General features: G+C 44.6%; 1 protein-coding gene across 7 annotated transcripts in view; it reads right to left on the bottom strand.

The window, feature by feature from the left end:
* Positions 1–22,720, bottom strand: part of LOC129779470 (uncharacterized) — a 167,036-nt gene that overhangs the window by 41,118 nt on the left and 103,198 nt on the right. For all 7 annotated transcript variants that reach the window (XM_055786949.1, XM_055786955.1, XM_055786953.1 and 4 more), the window contains 6 exons: positions 14,757–14,906; positions 1,094–1,170; positions 892–1,033; positions 649–818; positions 488–582; positions 336–424 (listed from right to left, as the gene is read on the bottom strand). In XM_055786949.1, coding sequence (XP_055642924.1) covers positions 336–424; positions 488–582; positions 649–818; positions 892–1,033; positions 1,094–1,170; positions 14,757–14,906 — 723 coding nt within the window. The remainder of the gene's footprint in view (positions 1–335; positions 425–487; positions 583–648; positions 819–891; positions 1,034–1,093; positions 1,171–14,756; positions 14,907–22,720) is intronic.

The following is a 22,720-nucleotide window of genomic DNA, read 5'->3' as shown; positions in this document are numbered from 1 at the left end:
CAAGTTACTGAAACGCATCTCCGAAGGGTCGTTGCCGGTGATATCGACATTCACAACAATGTTTAGTTGCTTCCATCGAAATAATTCCCAAAGTTCCAAAGTGCGAGAAAATGTTCGGGCCAAAGAATGCTAGAGACAACACTGGGAGATATAAGTTAAATCAGCAATTGCGTGTATCGATCCAATATGGAGGAAACAATCGGACCCCGATAATAAAACGTTTCCTATCACGGAAAAGATCCTGCAGAAAAATACCGGGCATTGCAAACCATCCTGTTATGGACCAAGCCAACAAAAAAAGCACTTTTAAACATAGTTATATCGATTCAACTTACCTCTCCATTCGCCATAACTATGTCAACAATTCCTTCCTGGATAAAGTACATTTTTGATCCTATTGTTCCCTCCTTAATTACAATATCACCTGTTGAATGTATTGAACGGATCAATCGTGTATTCATTTAGGAAAACAATTTTATTATCTTACCAGGTTGAAATACTTCATATCTTAATTTAGTTACTACATCAGATACAAAATTAGAGTCAGCATTGGCAAAAAAAGGCACTGAAGCAACCAAAGACCTGCATAGGAGTGGAGGCTGTATAGATTGTCTATATATTTATTAATGTCATTCTTGCGCTCCTTACCTACAGTTGTAGTTTATCACATCTTCCCTTAGTTTTTCGCTTAATTCTCCTAGAATACATTCTTCATCGAAAAATTTCCCTTGATATCGATGTTCAAAGTATTCAGTTATTCTTTGTCGCATATCTCTTGGTAATTTCCTGTATGCCATGTATTCTTCCACTTGTTTCACCTACAAGATAGAACAGTATATTAATGCTGTTCAATTTTATTCTGAAATGCAAAAAAAAACGGTGGTATTCTACCTTTTCGCGATATTGACGTCTACTTGAATCCAAACTTTGGATTAAATTAGTCGCATGTCCTAAGAATAATGCATAGCAAGTTGCCCCAGATATCATAGACAGCATGGTCAGCCACATATCAGTGAGCGATTGTGGCGGAAATCTGCCAAGTTCATGCCAACGAAATCATTTGAGAATGAAACACACAATTGGAGAAATTTACCTGCCGTATCCTATACAGAGCATATGCGACATCGCTTTGAACAAAGCCCAGGAATACTGCTCCAACCAGTAGGCTTCCTGTAAAAATAGTACCAGATATTGATTGAATTACAAAATTTGTGGACATAACTTTGGAATATTATGATACTGGGCTGAATGAACCAACATTTTAGGTTGGGAAAGAGAAATCCATTATTTTGAACGCCCATAAAATCACATGAATAATCGAAGTTTACCGGCATATTAGTAGTTATAGCATCGCCCACGAGCTAAAGATCGACCATAAAACAGTTTTAAATCATTTGCGCAAAGCTGTATTCAAAAAGAAGCTCGATTGGTCCCATACCAATTAACACCAAAAAATAGTAATTTTCTTCTGCGAAGCCTTGGCCAAACGGAAGGAAATAGACCATTGGCGTTGAATGGAGGCTGTGGAGGGGGCGGACCGCCCCCTGGTACACGATTTTAAGGGTGCAGAAAGAATCGAGTTTGTATGAAAAAATTGAATAAACATGATTTATTTCTTTTCAGACGGAAAGGGGGTGCAAATCGATCTTTCCGTCTCGGATGCTTCACTCTACGTCAATGAAATAAACCCATTTCTTAAACGGATAGTGAATGGGGATGGCAAATTGGTTATATACAACAATATAGTGCGAAAACGATCGTGGTCAACGCGTGGTAAAGAGTTCGAGTCAGTCAATGAAATCCTACCATTTCAGCAGTTGTCCCTGCAAACACTTGGGAATGCTAATCTTAAAAAGGAGTACGTGCTTGAATTACTTCGCTATCACGGAAAACATGAATTATATAATCAACTCATGGAATGGCAAATTCCATTGTTTCCAATCAAAGGAAACTTTTTGATTGAATATGGTGCCCCGAAAGGACAAAAACTCGGAGTAGTAATGAACAAGTTGAAATTGGTGTGGTCTTCGAACCAATTCAATATGAGTAGAGATGATCGGTTGAATCATTTGCCAAAAATATTGGAGGAACTTAATCTTGAAATGGAGGAAAAGAGAAAATAAGATAAAATTGCTATGAAAATACGAAAAAAAAAAAATCTCAAATGGGGATCAACACTAGGGTAGGAGCCTGCCCGTTGGTCTCAAATGTTCCTATCTCACGCCTCCACGAAGATCATATGACGACATTTTTAGATCGGGCGTGAACTGGAAACACACACTTGGTCTTGGCTCCGAGAACGGGTGTCGAAAGTGGCTAAGTGAGGGGGTGCGAGCGAGTCAGAGCGCTATATCTCTCCCGGGGAAGGCCTCCCGGGTCATGGAGGCCTTGCCAACCCGCTGTCTCCCGGGCAAAGGAGATACACCCAGAAAATGGAGCTACGTTCACGAAGAATACTCAGAATGCGATCGCCCGAGGAGGGTCCCCGAACTGGAGCTGGTCCTGGAACGGGCGTAAGAGCGAGCGGCCAGCGGCTGGAGGGCGAGGTGCAAGAGCGGGCCACCAGCCGGGTTCAATCCGAAGAGCTACCGCCACACGGAAACAGCAGCCATCGACATCACCGAACAAACGCTGCGCCTACGAGGCGTGTTGTGACTGCCAGACGGCAGTCGTCCACACTCGTGGGTACCACTAGGCGCCGGATCATGTGGACACACGAAATGAACGAATTCGTGATCCGCGCCTATTACATCTGCACTGCTTTGGAGACGGACATGAGCGGTCACCCTCGAATACTAACAATGTTCGAGGAAGCGTATCCAGAGTTCGTCGGGAGGCTTGATCAGAACGCGATGAACGCGAGGCGTAGAGCGATAGTACGCAACAACATGCTCTCCCAAACGCAAATCGACGAGATCAAGCAGCAGGTGCAGAGAGAAATAAGCTCCAGGAACAACAGAGCAAGCGATGTGTCGAGACGAAGTTCAGTACGGCTGAGCAATTCATTCGCGAGTGGGGCACGCGAATCAGCACCAGTGGAGGCCACAGTACAACAACCCCCTGAGCCGGAAGACCCACAGCCAGATCAACAACTACTACGCGATCTGGTCTTCCACTACGACGACGCGATCTCACAGTTCCGCGACACAGACCCATTGTCGCGCCCCAGGATCCCGAAGTTGCAGCATTCCCGCAGGCTGATAAGTGCAGTAAAGCTCATGAACGAGCACGTTCTTCCGCTGCACTTGGTTGATGCTGAGAACATGGAGGAGCTGCAACTGAAAGTTTACTGCGCTGCTGTGGCGACCGCCAAAAGTTTAGGATACCGTATTAGGCCAAGAGGCGGACTGCTCCAACATCTCCGTGAAAGGCGTGAGCCTCCATGGCGAAAGAGATTGGAGCAACGGATCCTAAACAAGCGCGCCGCAATTGGAAGACTGATGGCGTACAAAAGAGGCAGCAGATCGGCGAAATTATGTCGCCAAGTTGCTGTGATCGTGCGGCCTACTGAACTTCGCCAGCTGGGAGCTCACCAGCTGACGGAAAAACTCGACACACTGGTACAGCAATTGAGCGTCCTAACAAAACGGCTGAAACGTTACTCTGACTCTGCAAAGCGCCAACAACAAAATCGGATGTTCAGAGATAACGAAAAGGCGTTCTACGACCACATTAGCGACGAGAAGCCCGACTACCGCGAAGGTTTTCCAGATATTAGCGATGTGACGAACTTCTGGGCTGGTATTTGGGAGACCCCAGTACAACATCGCGACGGGCAAATGTGGTTAAGACGGGAGGAGGAGAGTTGTGGTGAAATTGGAGAGATGCCAGCTATCATCGTCGAAGAAAACGATGTCCGCGAAGCCTCGCGGTACCTGAGGAACTGGGCAGCACCGGGCCCCGATGGTGTTCAGAACTTCTGGCACAAGAAGCTAACCGTCGCACATCCAAAGATAGCTGAGTGCTTCAACAAGGTGCTACGTGCTCCTGAATTCGCCACCCGTGGCGTCACATTCCTCCTCCCGAAAGACAGCAACACATTGAACCCATCACAGTACAGACCGATAACGTGCCTATCGAGTCTGTACAAGATATTAAGCAGCATCATAACCGCCAAAGTTTCTGCTCACTGCGAACAACATCACATCATCGCAGAAGAGCAGAAAGGATGCAGGAAGAATACGCATGGCTGCAAAGACCAGGCCATCATCGACGCAGCCATAGTCGGCCAGGCGGTATATAACCAGCGGAACCTAAGTATGGCCTACATCGATTACAGGAAGGCTTATGACTCCATACCTCACTCGTTTCTCGTCCGGGTATTGGAGCTCTACAAAATTGATCCCGTCGTCGTTAGGTTCCTGCAGCATGCGATGAGGCAGTGGAGCACGTCTCTGCACCTCAGTGATGGGGAAAATGTGTTGCAGTCTAGAACGCTGCAGATAAAGAGGGGGATATTCCAAGGCGACTCTTTCAGCCCGCTTTGGTTTTGTCTGGCACTGAACCCCCTCAGTAGGACGCTCAATAGAAACGGTCATGGCTATAAAATAAGGTATGGCGACGGCGCCCACGAAGAAGTGACCCATACCTTCTACATGGATGATCTCAAGGTCTACGCTGATTCACGTCAGCGTCTAGGTGTAGCTATCCGGGTTGTCGAAGACATAAGCAGGGACATCTGCATGGAGTTCGGCCTCGACAAGTGCCGCTGTGTCCATCTGCTGAAAGGGCAGCTTACCGAATCCGGAGGTAACGAGGTCTATGACGGCGAGTTCACAAGAGACATGGTTCGTGGCGAATCCTATAAATATCTTGGATTCCGACAGCTCACCGGCATTCGCCACTCCGACATCAAGACGGAGCTGCGAGACAAGTTCTTGAGTCGAGTGAACTGTGTCCTGAGGACTTTCCTCAACGCGGGGAACAAGGTACGCGCGATCAACACATTCGCGGTTCCCCTGCTGACCTTCAGTTTTGGTGTAGTCAAATGGAGCAAAACTGACCTAGAGGACCTTGAGAGGAGGATGAGGAAAGCATTTAACGAGGCCGGAATGCACCATCCTCAATCGGCACTGGAGAGAGTTTCACTGCCACGCAAAGAAGGGGGACTTGGAATCGTCGACATTTCTGCACTGTGTGTTGCCCAGGTACGACAACTGCGCGAGTACTTCGCAGAACGCGCCAACCAAAACGCGCTATACCGGGCTGTCTGCGCCGCCGACAGAGGATACAGCGCTCTGCACTTGGCGCAAGCGGAGTACCAACTCAACTGCAATCTGCAGACAGTGGAGGAGAAGATTGCAGCTTGGAAGCAGAAGGCAGTGCATGGGGCCAACCCCATCAACTGGACCGGCCACACGTCGACAAGGCCGCATCTAATCTGTGGCTAACGCGTGGTGAACTCTCTTCAGTAGTAGAAGCCGACATGATAGCCATCCAGGACAGGATAATGCCGACGAGAAACTGCAGGCGGTACGTCTGGCATCAAGACGTTGATGACATTTTCCGGATGTGCCATCAACCAGGTGAAAACATAGAGCACATTATGGGAGGCTGTCCCGTTTTGGCCAACGCAGCCTACACCGAGTGCCACAACAACGTGGCCCGTATTGTTCATCGACAACTGGCGCTCCAATGTGCTCTACTGGAAGACAACGTACCAAACTACCGGTACCTGCCTGCACCTGTCCTGGAAAATGACCGTTTCAAGCTGTACTGGGATCGCACAGTTCTGACCGACCTCTCGATCCACCACAACCGCCTAGATATAATGGTTTACGACAAGAGCGACCGCAAAGTCACCATCATCGATGTCGCTATTCCACTGAACCAGAATCTGGAGGAGACCCACGGTCGCAAAATCTGCAAGTACCGACCATTGGCCGTGGAGCTCAAGGAACTGTGGGGGCTAAGGGAGGTCCCAAGAATTGTTCCAGTCGTTCTCTCTGGAACTGGAATTGTCCCGAAGACACTTCTGGAAGCGCTAAAGGTGTTGAATATGGAGAAGGAATTGGCCGGCATCCAAAAGGTCAGAACTGAAACAGCACGAGCATGCAGATACGTGCATTCCGCAGAGCCTAGTCCCCCTTTGGCATTCAGAAGCCCGGGGGCAGGTGAAAATTCTGGCTAGGTTCGCCTAGTTAAGAAGTGAGATAAGTCTGCCAAAAAAAAACTTGTGGTTCTCAAATGGGGATCAACATAGGGTAGGAGCCTGCCTGTTGGTCTCAAATGTTCCTATCTCACGCCTCCACGAAGATCATATGACGACATTTTCAGATCGGGCGTGAACTGGAAACACACACCTGGTCTTGGCTCCGAGAACGGGTGTCGAAAGTGGCTAAGTGAGGGGGTGCGAGCGAGTCAGAGCGCTATATCTCTCCCGGGGAAGGCCTCCCGGGTCATGGAGGCCTTGCCAACCCGCTGTCTCCCGGGCAAAGGAGATACACCCAATAAAATGGAGCTACGATCACGAAGAATAATTAGAATGCGATCACCCGAGGAGGGTCCCCGAACTGGAGCTGGTCCTGGAACGGGCGTAAGAGCGAGCGGCCAGCGGCTGGAGGGCGATGTGCAAGAGCGGGCCACCAGCCGGGTTCAACCCGAAGAGCTACCGCCACACGGAAACAGCAGCCATCGACATCACCAACGAAACGCTGCGCCTACGAGGCGTGTTGCGACTGTCAGACGACAGTCGTCCACACTTGTGGGTACTACTAGGCGACGGATCATGTGGGCACATGAAATGAACGAATTCGTGATCCGCGCCTATTACATCTGCACTGCTTTGGAGACGGACATGAGCGGTCGCCCTCGAATACTCGCAATGTTCGAGGAAGCGTATCCAGAGTTCGTCGGGAGGCTTGACCAAAACGCGATGAACGCGAGGCGTAGAGCGATTGTACGCAACAATATGCTCTCCCAAACGCAAGTCGACGAGATCAAGCAGCAGGTGCAGAGAGAACTAAGCTCCAGAACAAGCAGAGCAAGCGATGTGTCGAGACGAAGTTCAGTACGGCTGAGCAATTCATTCGCGAGTGGGGCACGCGGAGGCCACAGTACAACAACCCCCTGAGCCGGAAGATCCACAGCCAGATCAACAACTACAACGCGATCTGGTCTTCCATTACGACGAGGCGATCTCACAGTTCCGCGACACGGACCCTTTGTCGCGCCCCAGGATCCCGAAGTTGCAGCATTCCCGCAGGCTGACAAGTGCAGTAAAGCTCATGAACGAGCACGTTCTTCCGCTGCACTTGGTTGATGCTGAGAACATGGAGGAGCTGCAACTGAAAGTTTACTGTGCTGCTGTGGCGACCGCCAAAAGTTTAGGATACCGTATTAGGCCAAGAGGCGGACTGCTCCAACATCTCCGTGAAAGGCGTGAGCCTCCATGGCGAAGGAGATTGGAGCAACGGATCCTAAACAAGCGCGCCGCAATTGGAAGACTGATGGCGTACAAAAGAGGCAGCAAATCGGTGAAATTATGTCGCCAAGTTGCTGTGATCGTGCGGCCTACTGAACTTCGCCAGCTGGGAGCTCACCAGCTGACGGAAAAACTCGACACACTGGTACAGCAATTGAGCGTCCTTACAAAACGGCTGAAACGTTACTCTGACTCTGCAAAGCGCCAGGAACAAAATCGGATGTTCAGAGATAACGAGAAAGCGTTCTACGACCACATTAGCGACGAGAAGCCCGACTACCGCGAAGGTTTGCCAGATATTAGCGATGTGACGAACTTCTGGGCTGGTATTTGGGAGACCCCAGTAGAACATCGCGACGGGCAAATGTGGTTAAGACGGGAGGAGGAGAGTTGTGGTGAAATTGGAGAGATGCCAGCTATCATCGTCGGAGAGAACGATGTCCGCGAAGCCTCGCGGTACCTGAGGAACTGGGCAGCACCGGGCCCCGATGGTGTCCAGAACTTTTGGCACAAGAAGCTGACCGTCGCACATCCAAAGATAGCTGAGTGCTTCAACAAGGTGCTACGTGACCCACACAACCTTCCTGAATTCGCCACCCGTGGCGTCACCTTCCTCCTCCCGAAAGACAGCAACACATTGAACCCATCAAAGTACAGACCGATAACGTGCCAATCGAGTCTGTACAAAATACTGAGCAGCATAATTACCGCCAAAGTTTCTGCTCACTGCGAACAGCATCACATCATCGCAGAAGAGCAGAAAGGATGCAGGAAGAATACGCATGGCTGCAAAGACCAGGCCATCATCGACGCAGCCATAGTCGGCCAGGCGGTATATAACCAGCGGAACCTAAGTATGGCCTACATCGATTACAGGAAGGCTTATGACTCCATACCTCACTCGTTTCTCGTCCGGGTATTGGAGCTCTACAAAATTGATCCCGTCGTCGTTAGGTTCCTGCAGCATGCGATGAGGCAGTGGAGTACGTCTCTGCACCTCAGTGATGGGGAAAATGTGTTGCAGTCTAGAACGCTGCAGATAAAGAGGGGGATATTCCAAGGCGACTCTTTCAGCCCCCTTTGGTTTTGTCTGGCACTGAACCCCCTCAGTAGGACGCTCAATAGAAACGGTCATGGCTATAAAATAAGGTATGGCGACGGCGCCCACGAAGAAGTGACCCATACCTTCTACATGGATGATCTCAAGGTCTACGCTGATTCACGTCAGCGTCTAGGTGTAGCTATCCGGGTTGTCGAAGACATAAGCAGGGACATCTGCATGGAGTTCGGCCTTGACAAGTGCCGCTGTGTCCATCTGCTGAAAGGGCAGCTTACCGAATCCGGAGATTACGAGGTCTATGACGGCGAGTTCATAAGAGACATGGTTCGTGGCGACTCCTATAAATATCTTGGATTCCGACAGCTCACCGGGATTCGCCACTCCGACATCAAGACGGAGCTGCGAGACAAGTTCTTGAGTCGAGTGAACTGTGTCCTGAGGACTTTCCTCAACGCGGGGAACAAGGTACGCGCGATCAACACATTCGCGGTTCCCCTGCTGACCTTCAGTTTTGGTGAAGTCAAATGGAGCAAAACTGACCTAGAGGACCTTGAGAGGAGGATGAGGAAAGCATTTAAAGAGGCCGGAATGCACCATCCTCAATCGGCACTGGAGAGAGTTTCACTGCCACGCAAAGAAGGGGGACTTGGAATAGTCGACATATCTGCACTGTGTGTTGCCCAGGTACGACAACTGCGCGAGTACTTCGCAGAACGCGCCAACCAAAACGCGCTATACCGGGCTGTCTGCGCCGCCGACAGAGGATACAGCGCTCTGCACTTGGCGCAAGCGGAGTACCAACTCAACTGCAATCTGCAGACAGTGGAGGAGAAGATTGCAGCTTGGAAGCAGAAGGCAGTGCATGGTGCCCACCCCCATCAACTGGATCGGCCACACGTCGACAAGGCCGCATCTAATCTGTGGCTAACGCGTGGTGAACTCTCTTCAGTAGTAGAAGCCGACATGATAGCCATCCAGGACAGGATAATGCCGACGAGAAACTGCAGGCGGTACGTCTGGCATCAAGACGTTGATGACATTTGCCGGATGTGCCATCAACCAGGTGAAAACATAGAGCACATTATGGGAGGCTGTCCCGTTTTGGCCAACGCAGCCTACACCGAGCGCCACAACAACGTGGCCCGTATTGTTCATCGACAACTGGCGCTCCAATGTGCTCTACTGGAAGACAACGTACCAAACTACCGGTACCTGCCTGCACCTGTCCTGGAAAATGACCGTTTCAAGCTGTACTGGGATCGCACAGTTCTGACCGACCTCTCGATCCACCACAACCGTCCAGATATAATGGTTTACGACAAGAGCGACCGCAAAGTCACCATCATCGATGTCGCTATTCCACTGAACCAGAATCTGGAGTAGACCCACGGTCGCAAAATCTGCAAGTACCGACCATTGGCCGTGGAGCTCAAGGAACTGTGGGGGCTAAGGGAGGTCCCAAGAATTGTTCCAGTCGTTCTCTCTGGAACTGGAATTGTCCCGAAGACACTTCTGGAAGCGCTAAAGGTGTTGAACATGGAGAAGGAATTGGCCGGCATCCAAAAGTCGGTCATCCTTAGCACCTGCGCGATTGTCCGACAATTTCTCGGTCAGGACTGAAACAGCACGAGCATGCAGATACGTGCATTCCGCAGAGCCTAGTCCCCCTTTGGCATTCAGAAGCCCGAGGGCAGGTGAAAATTCTAGCTAGGTTCGCCTAGTTAAGAAGTGAGATAAGTCTGCAAAAAAAAAAAATTGGTTCTCAAATGGGGATCAACATAGGGTAGGAGCCTGCCTGTTGGTCTCAAATGTTCCTATCTCACGCCTCCACGAAGATCATATGACGACATTTTTAGATCGGGCGTGAACTGGAAACACACACCTGGTCTTGGCTCCGAGAACGGGTGTCGAAAGTGGCTAAGTGAGGGGGTGCGAGCGAGTCAGAGCGCTATATCTCTCCCGGGGAAGTCCTCCCGGGTCATGGAGGCCTTGCCAACCCGGTGTCTCCCGGGCAAAGGAGATACACCCAATAAAATGGAGCTACGATCACGAAGATTAATTAGAATGCGATCACCCGAGGAGGGTCCCCGAACTGAAGCTGGTCCTGGAACGGGTGTAAGAGCGAGCGGCCAGCGGCTGGAAGGCGATGTGCAAGAGCGGGCCACCAGCCGGGTTCAACCCGAAGAGCTACCGCCACACGGAAACAGCAGCCATCAACATCACCCAAGAAACGCTGCGCCTACGAGACGTGTTGCGACTGCCAGACGACAGTCGTCCACACTTGTGGGTACCACTAGGCGCCGGATCATGTGGACACACGAAATGAATGAATTCGTGATCCGCGCCTATTACATCTGCACTGCTTTGGAGACGGACATGAGCGGTCGCCCTCGAATACTAACAATGTTCGAGGAAGCGTATCCAGAGTTCGTCGGGAGGCTTGATCAGAACGCGATGAATGCGAGGCGTAGAGCGATAGTACGCAACAACATGCTCTCCCAAACGCAAATCGACGAGATCAAGCAGCAGGTGCAGAGAGAAATAAGCTCCAGGAACAACAGAGCAAGCGATGTGTCGAGACGAAGTTCAGTACGGCTGAGCAATTCATTCGCGAGTGGGGCACGCGAATCAGCACCAGTGGAGGCCACAGTACAACAACCCCTTGAGCCGGAAGACCAACAGCCAGATCAACAACTACTACGCGATCTGGTCTTCCACTACAACGAGGCGATCTCACAGTTCCGCGACACAGACCCATTGTCGCGCCCCAGGATCCCGAAGTTGCAGCATTCCCGTAGGGTGACAAGTGCAGTAAAGCTCATGAACGAGCACGTTCTTCCGCTGCACTTGGTTGATGCTGAGAACATGGAGGAGCTGCAACTGAAAGTTTACTGTGCTGCTGTGGCGACCGCCAAAAGTTTAGGATACCGTATTAGGCCAAGAGGCGGACTGCTCCAACATCTCCGTGAAAGGCGTGAGCCTCCATGGCGAAGGAGATTGGAGCAACGGATCCTAAACAAGCGCGCCGCAATTGGAAGACTGATGGCGTACAAAAGAGGCAGCAGATCGGCGAAATTATGTCGCCAAGTTGCTGTGATCGTGCGGCCTACTGAACTTCGCCAGCTGGGAGCTCACCAGCTGACGGAAAAACTCGACACACTGGTACAGCAATTGAGCGTCCTTACAAAACGGCTGAAACGTTACTCTGACTCTGCAAAGCGCCAGGAACAAAATCGGATGTTCAGAGATAACGAGAAAGCGTTCTACGACCACATTAGCGACGAGAAGCCCGACTACCGCGAAGGTTTGCCAGATATTAGCGATGTGACGAACTTCTGGGCTGGTATTTGGGAGACCCCAGTAGAACATCGCGACGGGCAAATATGGTTAAGACGGGAGGAGGAGAGTTGTGGTGAAATTGGAGAGATGCCAGCTATCATCGTCGGAGAGAACGATGTCCGCGAAGCCTCGCGGTACCTGAGGAACTGGGCAGCACCGGGCCCCGATGGTGTCCAGAACTTTTGGCACAAGAAGCTAACCGTCGCACATCCAAAGATAGCTGAGTGCTTCAACAAGGTGCTACGTGACCCACACAACCTCCCTGAATTCGCCACCCGTGGCGTCACATTCCTCCTCCCGAAAGACAGCAACACATTGAACCCATCAAAGTACAGGCCGATAACGTGCCTATCGAGTCTGTACAAGATATTAAGCAGCATCATAACCGCCAAAGTTTCTGCCCACTGCGAACAACACCATATCATCGCAGAAGAGCAGAAAGGATGCAGAAAAAATACGCATGGCTGCAAAGACCAGGCCATCATCGACGCAGCCATAGTCGGCCAGGCGGTTTATAACCAGCGGAACCTAAGCATGGCCTATAAAAAAAAAGGTTGTGCAGTCCACTGATCATTCAACAAGAGCCAAAGGTTGTACCGCTCATGACAACTCTACACGAACTGATGATTGCGCCGGCTAGTGACCATTCTATCCTGGATTCCTCGAGTCGAGAAAGACGCACCACGCTAGATATGGGGTACAGACTAGGGAGCGTTGCTGATTAATGGTCAGCTGCATCCCAATAGGAAGTAGCCCGTGTCGGGCACACGTATAGAGCTTCGAAGACTGCAACATACCAATTATGAGAACACTTGTAATACTAACCTCGAGCCAACCGCGAGTAATCGGTTACATATTACTAACATAGTTGTAAGACAAAAATTGTCAAAATATTGGACTCCCGGCCCCGTCAGGCTAACGCCACATGTGCCTTAATAAAAAATATATTTTGGGAAAAAAAAACGCGTGGTAAAGTAGCGGGCCAAACCAGTACTACCGGCCGGGAAAGTTCTACTGAGTATTTGATGGAACTTGAAAGGAATCGTTTATAATCAGTTGCGTTCGTATGGTCAAACGCTAAATTCAGATCTCTACTGACAACAACAGCACCGTTCGAAACTAGCGATTGATCAGAAACGGCCAGAAGAAATGTTGTGTTACATCAGGACAACTCAAGGCCCACGCGTCTGTAGTGACTCGCCAGAAACTCCGGGAGCTTTGTTGGGATGTTTTAAGGTGAAGGTAGAACGAAGCCATTGTAGTAGTATAGGTAAAACCACGTGTTATTTATGGGGTATGGTGTTTGTGAGAGAAGAGCAAAGCACTCGTAAATAGATCAATTTACTTATCAAACTGTGTGACGCTTCACTGACACGAGTTTTAGAATACATTTGGAGTAAAATGTATGAACGATGTGTTCCAATGAACAATTGCAAATATAAAAATACAGCAATAGCAAGGAAGGAATTGCGATCTTACCTTGTACCAACGCCACGGGAAATCACAAATTTAAACTTTTTGTAATCAGTAATTTAAAAAAAAAACCAAGGTGTTTGAGGAGACCAAAGCAAGACCAAAGAGCACATCTGTGCTCTCGTGGCCGAGTGGTTAGCGTCATAACTAACATGCCGGGTGTTCGGGTTCGATTCCCGTTCTGGTCGAGGGAATTTTTCGTCAAAGAAATTTCCTCCGGCTTGCACTGTGATCACGCGTATTCTAGAGCTTGCCATTCAGAATGCATTCAAGGTGTGTTATTTGGCATAGAAATCTCAACTAATCCTAATAAAAAAAATGACGCAGGTAATACTACGTTGAGACGGCGAATTTCCTCTAGGAACGTTAGTGCCATTGAAGAAGAAGAAGAAGAAGAAGAAAGCAGCACATCTAAGGCTGAGGACATAGTAAACGCGGTGCGGTGCGATGTGATGCGATGCGGAGCGATGAATTGGAGCTCATCGCGAGGTATGACATACTAATCGTTTCATATCGCGCGTTTTTTGATGTTTCATTCCACTCCAGAATAACTCAGGAATCAGCATTTTATTGAGTGGTTTTATAGCTGTTTCTATTATGTTGACTGGCATCAGTGTCGAAAAAATAACGATGCTTTCATCAATACAAACAAAACCATTGCAGAAAATTGAAAAATGAAAATTTAACTTTCAGAGCACTAGTGCCCTCTCCGACTCGAGTTTTCCGACGTTTTTCATTATACACGGCAGATAAAAATTTAATATCTTGTGAATAATCGATTAGAGTTTGGTTGATATTACTTGATGGAATGTGTGCGAAAACGATCATCTTCTACACACTGTTTCGCAAAATTATTGATTCATTCATGTATTAACACGTTCACGCATGCGCTGTACTCTATCGGACGGAACTTATTCCAGGCAATGTTCGCCGATTGAAGGTTTTTCTGAATAATTCCCTTTCGTTTTTTCAAATATGATCTTGCAGAAGGCATTTCCCCAAGTGGCATTCGTTTATTGTTACATTCTACAAAATGAAACAAGTGCGGGCTACCGGTGGTACGCGCCGGCGGAAACGTGTTAAATGGAGAGCTGTTGTTCATACCAAGACCAAAAACCAAAATTTGAAATTTTCAGCTTCATATTTCCTAGAAATTATTTTTATTATTTTGATTTTCAAATTCAGAATATTTTTTGACCATCCTCGTTTGAAAAAAATACATGGATGAAAAAAAGTAAAAATGGATTGTGAGCGTTTATATTAAAAGGCAAATGAAACAAAAAATACAGTACGAGGGCTATAAGTCTGCTTGAATAGAATTCATGTTTATGTTATATTGGCACATTTGCTACAAACGAAGCATGATATAGGATATTAACGCCATAAAAACTAAAGTAAATAAATTGTATCTAGTAATTAATAGAAATAACAAAAAAACAATCGGAAATGCAGAATATTTACCTGTAGCTCATTTATCGCTACCCATGAATTCGAAGGAAATCCTTGTAACATAGGAACCAAAAACTGCAAGCATCCACTCCAGTGCCCTATTAGTAGCATCATACAGATTAGATTGAATATCCGCATGAACACGGACGCCATATTTAAAAACTGAAAAGAAAATTTGTATTTGAATTTGTATTATTTCGATTGTATTCTACGGGGTTCACCAGTATAACACACATTGTGTACAGTTACTATCAGTTAAGGGACAAAATCAATAACATTTGTAGAACATGAGCTAAAGTTGAACTGTATTATTGTCGATATTCAGTCGTAATAAAATATTCATGTATTGTTGATGTGTATTTGTGTGAGGTTATAAAGTAATCAACATCAATTTATAACAAAGCAATCAATTAAGTTTTCAGTACCAAAATTGTCAACAATCTTTCCGGTAAATCAAATTATATATAATTCCATTCTATTGTATTTACTGTTCAAAAATGAGGTGACTACTTAAGTGCAAGGCTCACTGGAGCTTATTTTTGACGAAAACAAACCGTTACGTATTCAATGATAAGTTCAATGAACATTGTTGAGTTTTGAGCTCAAGAATATTGCGACCATCGGTCACATTACTCTGCTTCTATCTCTGAGAGTCTTATTATATGTAATAAATCAATCCGTGGAGTATTATCAAATGATGCGATGCAGGAACTTGGATGCAGGTTATCTAATGTGCCTAAAATGATGATGCTTTACGATATCTAATGTGGCTTAAATGATGATAATCGAAAATCACATTTCTCGACTGACCATTATAACAGCAAGTACCATTTCCATTCGGATACCATAGATTAATCGCTTGATCAGGCATCAACTTTTCCGACTTGCATACGATCTCGGATGATAGCATGACCGGGGGGTTTAGAGAAATAAATTTCATCCGTACTGGTATATGTACGTGTAATTCCGAACTAGTCACGTCTGAACATCTCAAATGGGTACTGATTTGAAACGACGCAAGTAATACTACGTTCCGGAAAGTTCCTCTAGAGACGATAGTGCAATTTGATGAGATGAAAAACTTTAGTTTACTAATGCCTTCGATCACAATATCGATACCGAACGAACGAATCTCCTCGCATGTTGGTTCATCCAACAGACAGCCGACCGCAGCACATGATTCATTAGTATTTAGTATTTAGTATTTAAGTATTTAGTATTTAGTATTAGTGCAGAGGGGGCGAACCGTCCCCGGGTGCACGATTTTAGGGGTGCAGATGTGTCGGATGTTAATGTGTCGCTCTGAACTAAGCTAAGAAAAGCTTCAAGCATCAAGTAAAGCAAATCTTGTAAAGAAGAAAGCAACGAATGCTCTGAGCGATTGAAGTGATTGAAGAAAAACGAGGCAGTGATGGACGCGTAACCGATGACTCTCCGACCATCGGGATACTGGACGGCGTATTAGAGTTTCCGATTAATTTCGCATCTTTTGCAAATCATTTGACAGTTCGATTTTTACTCCCGACATCCTTCCAAAAATGGAAGTAATCTGACGAACCGGCCCAAAGTGTTGAAAGTCACTATAATACAGAAAGAAAAAAACTATGGGTGGGTTGTGCCTAAGATATAATCGCAGGTTGACGTAGGACTATCGCGGCCATGGTATTGATTAAATCGTTGATTTATCGTTGGTGAGTGTGTTGATTAAAATATTGATTAAACCAGTGGATTGAGAGTAACAATTTCCGTGTTCAACTACGAACAAATTCCAATTTAGGCCAATTCATGCGTTGTGATAGATTACTTTTTTCGTTGCAAGTCTGACATGAAATGACCAAGGCACGATGCCTTGGTCATTTCATTCATTTATCGAGGACTTCCAAAATATGTGAACGGAAGAGTGACTAAACGATCAATTACATTTCTCTATGAAGGTGTTGCATCTCCCAAGTACTTCTCGATCCGCAAATTTGCTTTACTCGATGATCTTATGTGCCCGAAGTTATGATTTTGACATGTAAGTTGATCGCTGCAAATTGTTATAAACATTTTGTCAAACGGTACACGTAGAAGTTCAGTGAGCTGAAGACATGAAGGGATATCTACCAACGCAGTCTTTAATAACCGAACCATAGCGCTGTGTTCATACCGTTTTTGAAGTCCGCACATATTCCGGAGTGCTAAAATGGAATGCGGGTACAAAAGTACTCGCACCTTGCATCTATTTTGCCATACCGATTTCCCCAGGCTCAGTGGTTTTGAAACCTGTATTGAGGAAACTCATTCCGGTCTGCAGAAACGCATGCGAGTACAAAAGTACACGCAACTTGCATCTATTTTGCAATGTCGATTTCCCCAGGCTCATTGGTATTAGAATCTTGAACGCTTTCGTTTTCTAAACCTTGAACTCACACCCCGGTTCAGAAATGAAAGACGTAGTCCTACGTTAAGATTATTTTTTGATCCCGCGTCACACTAGCGAAGAGCAGAGGGGTCCCATTACCAGTACGGGTATACTTGATAAAGACTTCATTAGGAGTGCACCATCGAGACCATCGGTGGTCACCATCGAGACGAGTTTTACAAAACGACGCACAAAAACATAGGGATGTCTTTGACTTCGTGAAGAAGGCCGATTTGATTCAGAACTATGATCGATGTTTGATAGTTCGCTAGGCAGTAAAAGAGGCGTCTAACCACCAGGAATGGTTGTGAAATTGGCTTTTGATATCATTGATGCTCCCGTGGCCGAGTGGTTAGCGTCACATTATCGTGCCGGGGTTTCGGGTTCGATTCCCGTTCTGGCTGGAGGACAGACCCAGAAGGACCTTCTTCCAAAATTTATGTGGGAGACATATTTGACGTCAGACATATTTGACGTAAAGCACCTGCAGCCGCTCCATCTGGCTGATTGTCTGTTGCTCAGACACGGACGGCTTCAACTGACGCTTCCGCATAAAAATTTCCATTCTGGCCAGGTACTTCTTCAACATTCGGCCGGTTGCTCAGACCAAGTCCAAGGTGCGGAAAGGTGAGGCCTCCTTGCTCTCTTTTTTACTTTTCAATTTCTTCTGCTCCGTAAGGTCGTGGAACTAGGCATCCGTTCGATGCTCTCGCTTTTTTCCATAAGAGAGAGGATGTTTAAAATGCCGGATCGGCTATATCCTTCCCTTAACGGCCTGTCTAGCTTTATGTTTTCTTTAGAAGACACTTAAGGCACTAGATAAATGTTGCCTTCTCAAAGTGGTATTACTTGCGTTATTTGTAATTAATACAAAATATGAATTTCCATGCCAAATAACACCAGTTGATTGTATTCTGAGCAGCAAGTAGTACGAAAATCGGATCCATATGCAACGGTTACACTAAACTGATTGATTAATGTTTTGCTTAAGCGTTTTTGTGACCAATACATATCACATCCATGAAATCCTTGAGCTTAGATGAGACTCAAAAATACCAAATTATTTTCGGAATTCTATTTTACAATGATGAAGTAATGTTGGAATCGCTAATCAACGCCATTTCGAAAAAATTGTCTTGGTATTGCTTCGTAGATGGGACGAGACATTTGCAAAAGCTTATTATTTATTGATTTCTGGCGGTAACGGATTTCAAGCGAACAATTTCAATATTGACGAATATGACCAAAAATTATTTTACTTTGTTATTCAACTACCCAAAATTTGTATTCCACGATATCTAAAAACGGAGAGTCAAACAAAAAATCATCGTTTCATCATAATAGGGCCCGATAGGTTCCATCAGCTTCACTTAGTCACATAGCAGAGGAGTGTTATAGAACTTTAGTAATTGCTAGCAACATTAACATAGACAATAGCACGGAAATGGCTTGTTTCTATCAATCAGAATAGAAACCATCGTTACAGAGTATTCCGCACTCGAATCCTTTAAGTAACCAAAATATCCGCACAAAATAACGCGTAAATGTTTTCGAAATTTCACAGTAGGCGTTGGTTGTTAGAGTAAGTTGATTTATTTACATCATGGCTTCACCGATGCAAGCGCATCGTGATTCGTTCCTGTACGCTCAAAATTCGAAATGTCCGAAATCTACGGTCTGACTTTGTTACGAAATCTGGGAAAGTCTGACCATCGCCCAGAAACCTGGCAGTTTCAGACTGACAAATTCAGTGAATCCAAGAACACATGCGAGTGTATTGGGTGTTTTCAAGCGGGACCCGAAGTTGTCATCGAGGGAAATCCTACGTCCAAAAGATGAAGAAAAGGGCTGGATAAAGGAGTTTTGATAGCCAGATTGTATCGGACCGAAATACAAAGTAGAATATTTGGAGGCAATACTTGGCAATACGTTACAGAAAACTTGGAATTCGATAGCCATACAAGTAGAAACAGGGTTCGTGCAAAAGATGATAGACTGTGTACGAAAAAAAGCTCTAGTAATGACCTATGATAAGAAAAAAGACAAAACAATGGTCGCAGAATAATTAACAACTAATGATACTAATATATACGAGTTACACTGAACAATGAAAAACAAAACGCATTCTTAAACCACCAACAAGACATTCGTGTCCAGAAATAACCACAGGCAGTTTGAAAAAGTTTACAGTCCAGTCACAGTCCAGTGACAGGTGTTCGTTATGGTAATATAGTAGAAGTTGTGCTCAAAGTGGGTTCGTTTGGTAGTGAGATCAAACTTTTCCTATGTCATTTAGACATCATGGGTCGAACAAAGCATCTTACGTTCGAAGAAAAGGTGATAACCAAAGTCTACAACAATGCAGGCCTCTCTAATAGAGAAATCGGTCGGAAATTCATCGGGCACACACGGACGTTGAAAATTTCTTGAAAAACGGTGACAAAGGTGACCGCGTTGAGAAACGGGGAAAGAAAATTAAGCTCTCGGCGATGGATATACGGAGAATTCGTAGAATTGCAGTGAACCAGAAAAGAACAGCATCTGAAATCCGTGCGGAATTGGAGCTTCTGGTTACTACACGTCGCGTTCAACGAGTTTTGTCCAGTAGTGAGAACTTGAAGTGTCATGAATGGCTTGGATAACCCAACTTGACGATATGCCATAAATTGAATCGCTTCGAATTCGCTATGAAGTACATTTCCTGGACCGAGGAATGGAACAACGTGCTCTTTTCGGATAAAAAAAAGTTCAACTTTGATGGACCAGATGGCTGGCAATACTACTGGCACGATTTGAGCAATGCTAAGGATGTTAAGACGAACAGGTAGATGATCACTAATGGTTTGGGGTGCATTTTCCATCAAAGGAAAACTTCCATTGGCGTGGATAACGACAAAAATGAACTCTGGAGATTGCGTAGAAATGCTGGAGATAAGTTTGATTGAACATGGTGAGGCATTGATGGGTCCTGATTTTTTTTTTAAGTTATTCGAAACAATGGATCATATACACATTACTAAATACGCCTACTTGATGTAATTTGAGAAATAGGATTTTTTTTTGCAATAAAAAAATTGTGCTATTTTTATTTTGCATACTTTTTTTTAGCTTTCAGTGGCTAAAATGTAAACGTCCTACAAAATAAACTAAATTTATCGTGGATTAAACCCTAATGCTTTTTGGAAAGAATCTTAGGAATTGTGATCAATCCGACAGCTTTTGAAACGAAAAAAAACTAAGTGGTGCTATTTTTGTTTCGCTGAGTGTATTTGATTCCCTGGCAAATTAATCCAATAGTCATGTTTATCTATCGGTATTACAGCCAAAACCTTTTTAATTATAAAATCCTTTTCTGATTTTTAAAGCTGAAGCTGGACAATGGAATTAAATGAAAACTTAAAAACATCTTTCAGTTGGTTTTTAACAATATCTTCAATTTCTTTATGTGATGGTTCGTCCATTGGAATTTCTTCTAAACCTATTTGATTTTATCCGACAACAACTACAACTATCGACGGAGACGTTTTGACTATTATCAGAAAGGTTGCTAACACTACAGACATAGCAACCTGTTGGTTACGTCTAGCTATACGACTATACGTTCTAGCTATATGCTCATTGAAACGATTGATTGTCCGCATAAATAGACGCAAGCGTTTTCCAAAAGGAAAACTATGTTTTAATCCGCAAAATCTCCTAGGCTTTCTTTTTGTCGATAATATCCTTCACCTCGATAGATCATTTCATTGGAAGCTTGCACGGTTATGATTGTAGCCCAAAAGACAACAAAAATGCGTTTTCTCAACACTAATGGTGTTGGTGATTACGTCTCCTATGCAAACATGGGCAGAGCAGTAACTATTCGCTTTGGCGGCTATGATAAAATAAACATATTGTTGAAATGAAAATTGGTTTTTGTTAGCTTCTTGGCTTCACGATATTCTGTTGAAATTGAAGCTATCGGTCTCAATAGAAAACCCTGTTATGAAAGTTCCTTGTTACCTCGTCAATCAATGCAATATCAAAAAGAAGAGATCGACACTTTCAGAGTTCTCAAAGCGGAGCCACATTCACATTATCGGTGGATCAAATAGTAATTCGAAAAAACTATATAATTACTGTATTTCGGTCACCTTAAAGTTTTTTTCTTTAGATAATTATATTTTAATAAAATTACTACTTTATCCTGAAAAAAAATTATTACATGTGGATAGCAATGGCTATTTATTACTAAAATTATGAACAGACACATTGCAATTTAAACGATGCAATATACCTACAATGCTACATCTAATGTATCTTTGCTACAAAAAGTAATAAATATAGTAGTGTGTAAGTTCAAATGGGAGATAGTACTGCAACAATTGAACGTGGAGTTTAATTTGATGAATTGTTTGTAATTGCTAGGTAATTATGAGATTATGTATTTTTTAACACTGTTCTAACTTTTAATATGCAATATAATGGTATGGAAATTAATTCGCAAATATAACGTTTTATTTCTAATGTCCTATATGGTAAGATGAAAAATTAGATCATATTAGAATTTCTTTTCTGCTTGAGACTTTGGTGTTGTAAATTAACTATTGAGCAATTCCACGCCAAATCAGCGAAAAATCAACTGATTTTGAACAGTTTCTCAAAATCGCGATTTTCATTATCATATGACCAATGATCAATAAACTTTTGTTTTAGGAAAATCGCGACGCGAAACTCAGATGTCTGATTAAAATATGATGTGCGGAAAGGATGTTGCAAAATTAATAAACTATTAATGAAAAATAATACTTTAAATAACTTTTACTCAAAAATTTAATTTAACTTCGATATTTTTTAATGTTTTTTTTACTAGAAAACTCTTTCAATTCACCAAAGATTGACAGCGAACAGTGCCGTGTCAAACTCACCAAAATAATGATACGATTTTTCAAAAATTTATGTAATTTCAATACTTCGCGAGATCGTAGCCATTTATAAAAAAAATAAAAAATGTAATCTTTGTGCGATTTTTTCATGTAGAATCAACCATACATACAAGCAACCAAACGGTAATGTTTTTGCACCAAAAGATAGCTTAATTTCTAAGCTACTACTCACCATCAATTTTGTCTAACTTTATTGGGCCATACATTCGATTTAAAGCAAGTAAGTCTGGATAGTGTTCTCAATTTCAATAAAAAACAATAAAATACAAAAATATGTAAACTTTTCTACAGTATTGCTTTGATAATACACACATACACATTCTGATGTAGGGTAAAAATCATCCGACTGAGCATCCTGCATGAAAAAAACAACCGCGAGAATTGAGTGTTCGAAAAATCGAACGATGGCCATAATGAACTTTTTTCTGTTGAATCAATACCAACTCATCTAACCTCCGCACCGCATTCTGGTTTGTGTACTTTGGAAGACAGAAGGTTTTTTATTCATTTCTTAATTTTCAATTGAGAATTTTGATGACGGTTCGTAAAATTTGGTGTGTGGAGGAGCTGGAGCAAATTATATGTATGTGGACCTTCAATGTAATTAATTTCACTCAACTTACACTCATTATTTTCACTGAGTTATC

The sequence above is a fragment of the Toxorhynchites rutilus genome, chromosome 3 (assembly GCF_029784135.1).
Source record: "Toxorhynchites rutilus septentrionalis strain SRP chromosome 3, ASM2978413v1, whole genome shotgun sequence".
Taxonomy (NCBI): domain Eukaryota; kingdom Metazoa; phylum Arthropoda; class Insecta; order Diptera; family Culicidae; genus Toxorhynchites; species Toxorhynchites rutilus.
This window is presented reverse-complemented; position numbering and strand designations above follow the sequence as displayed.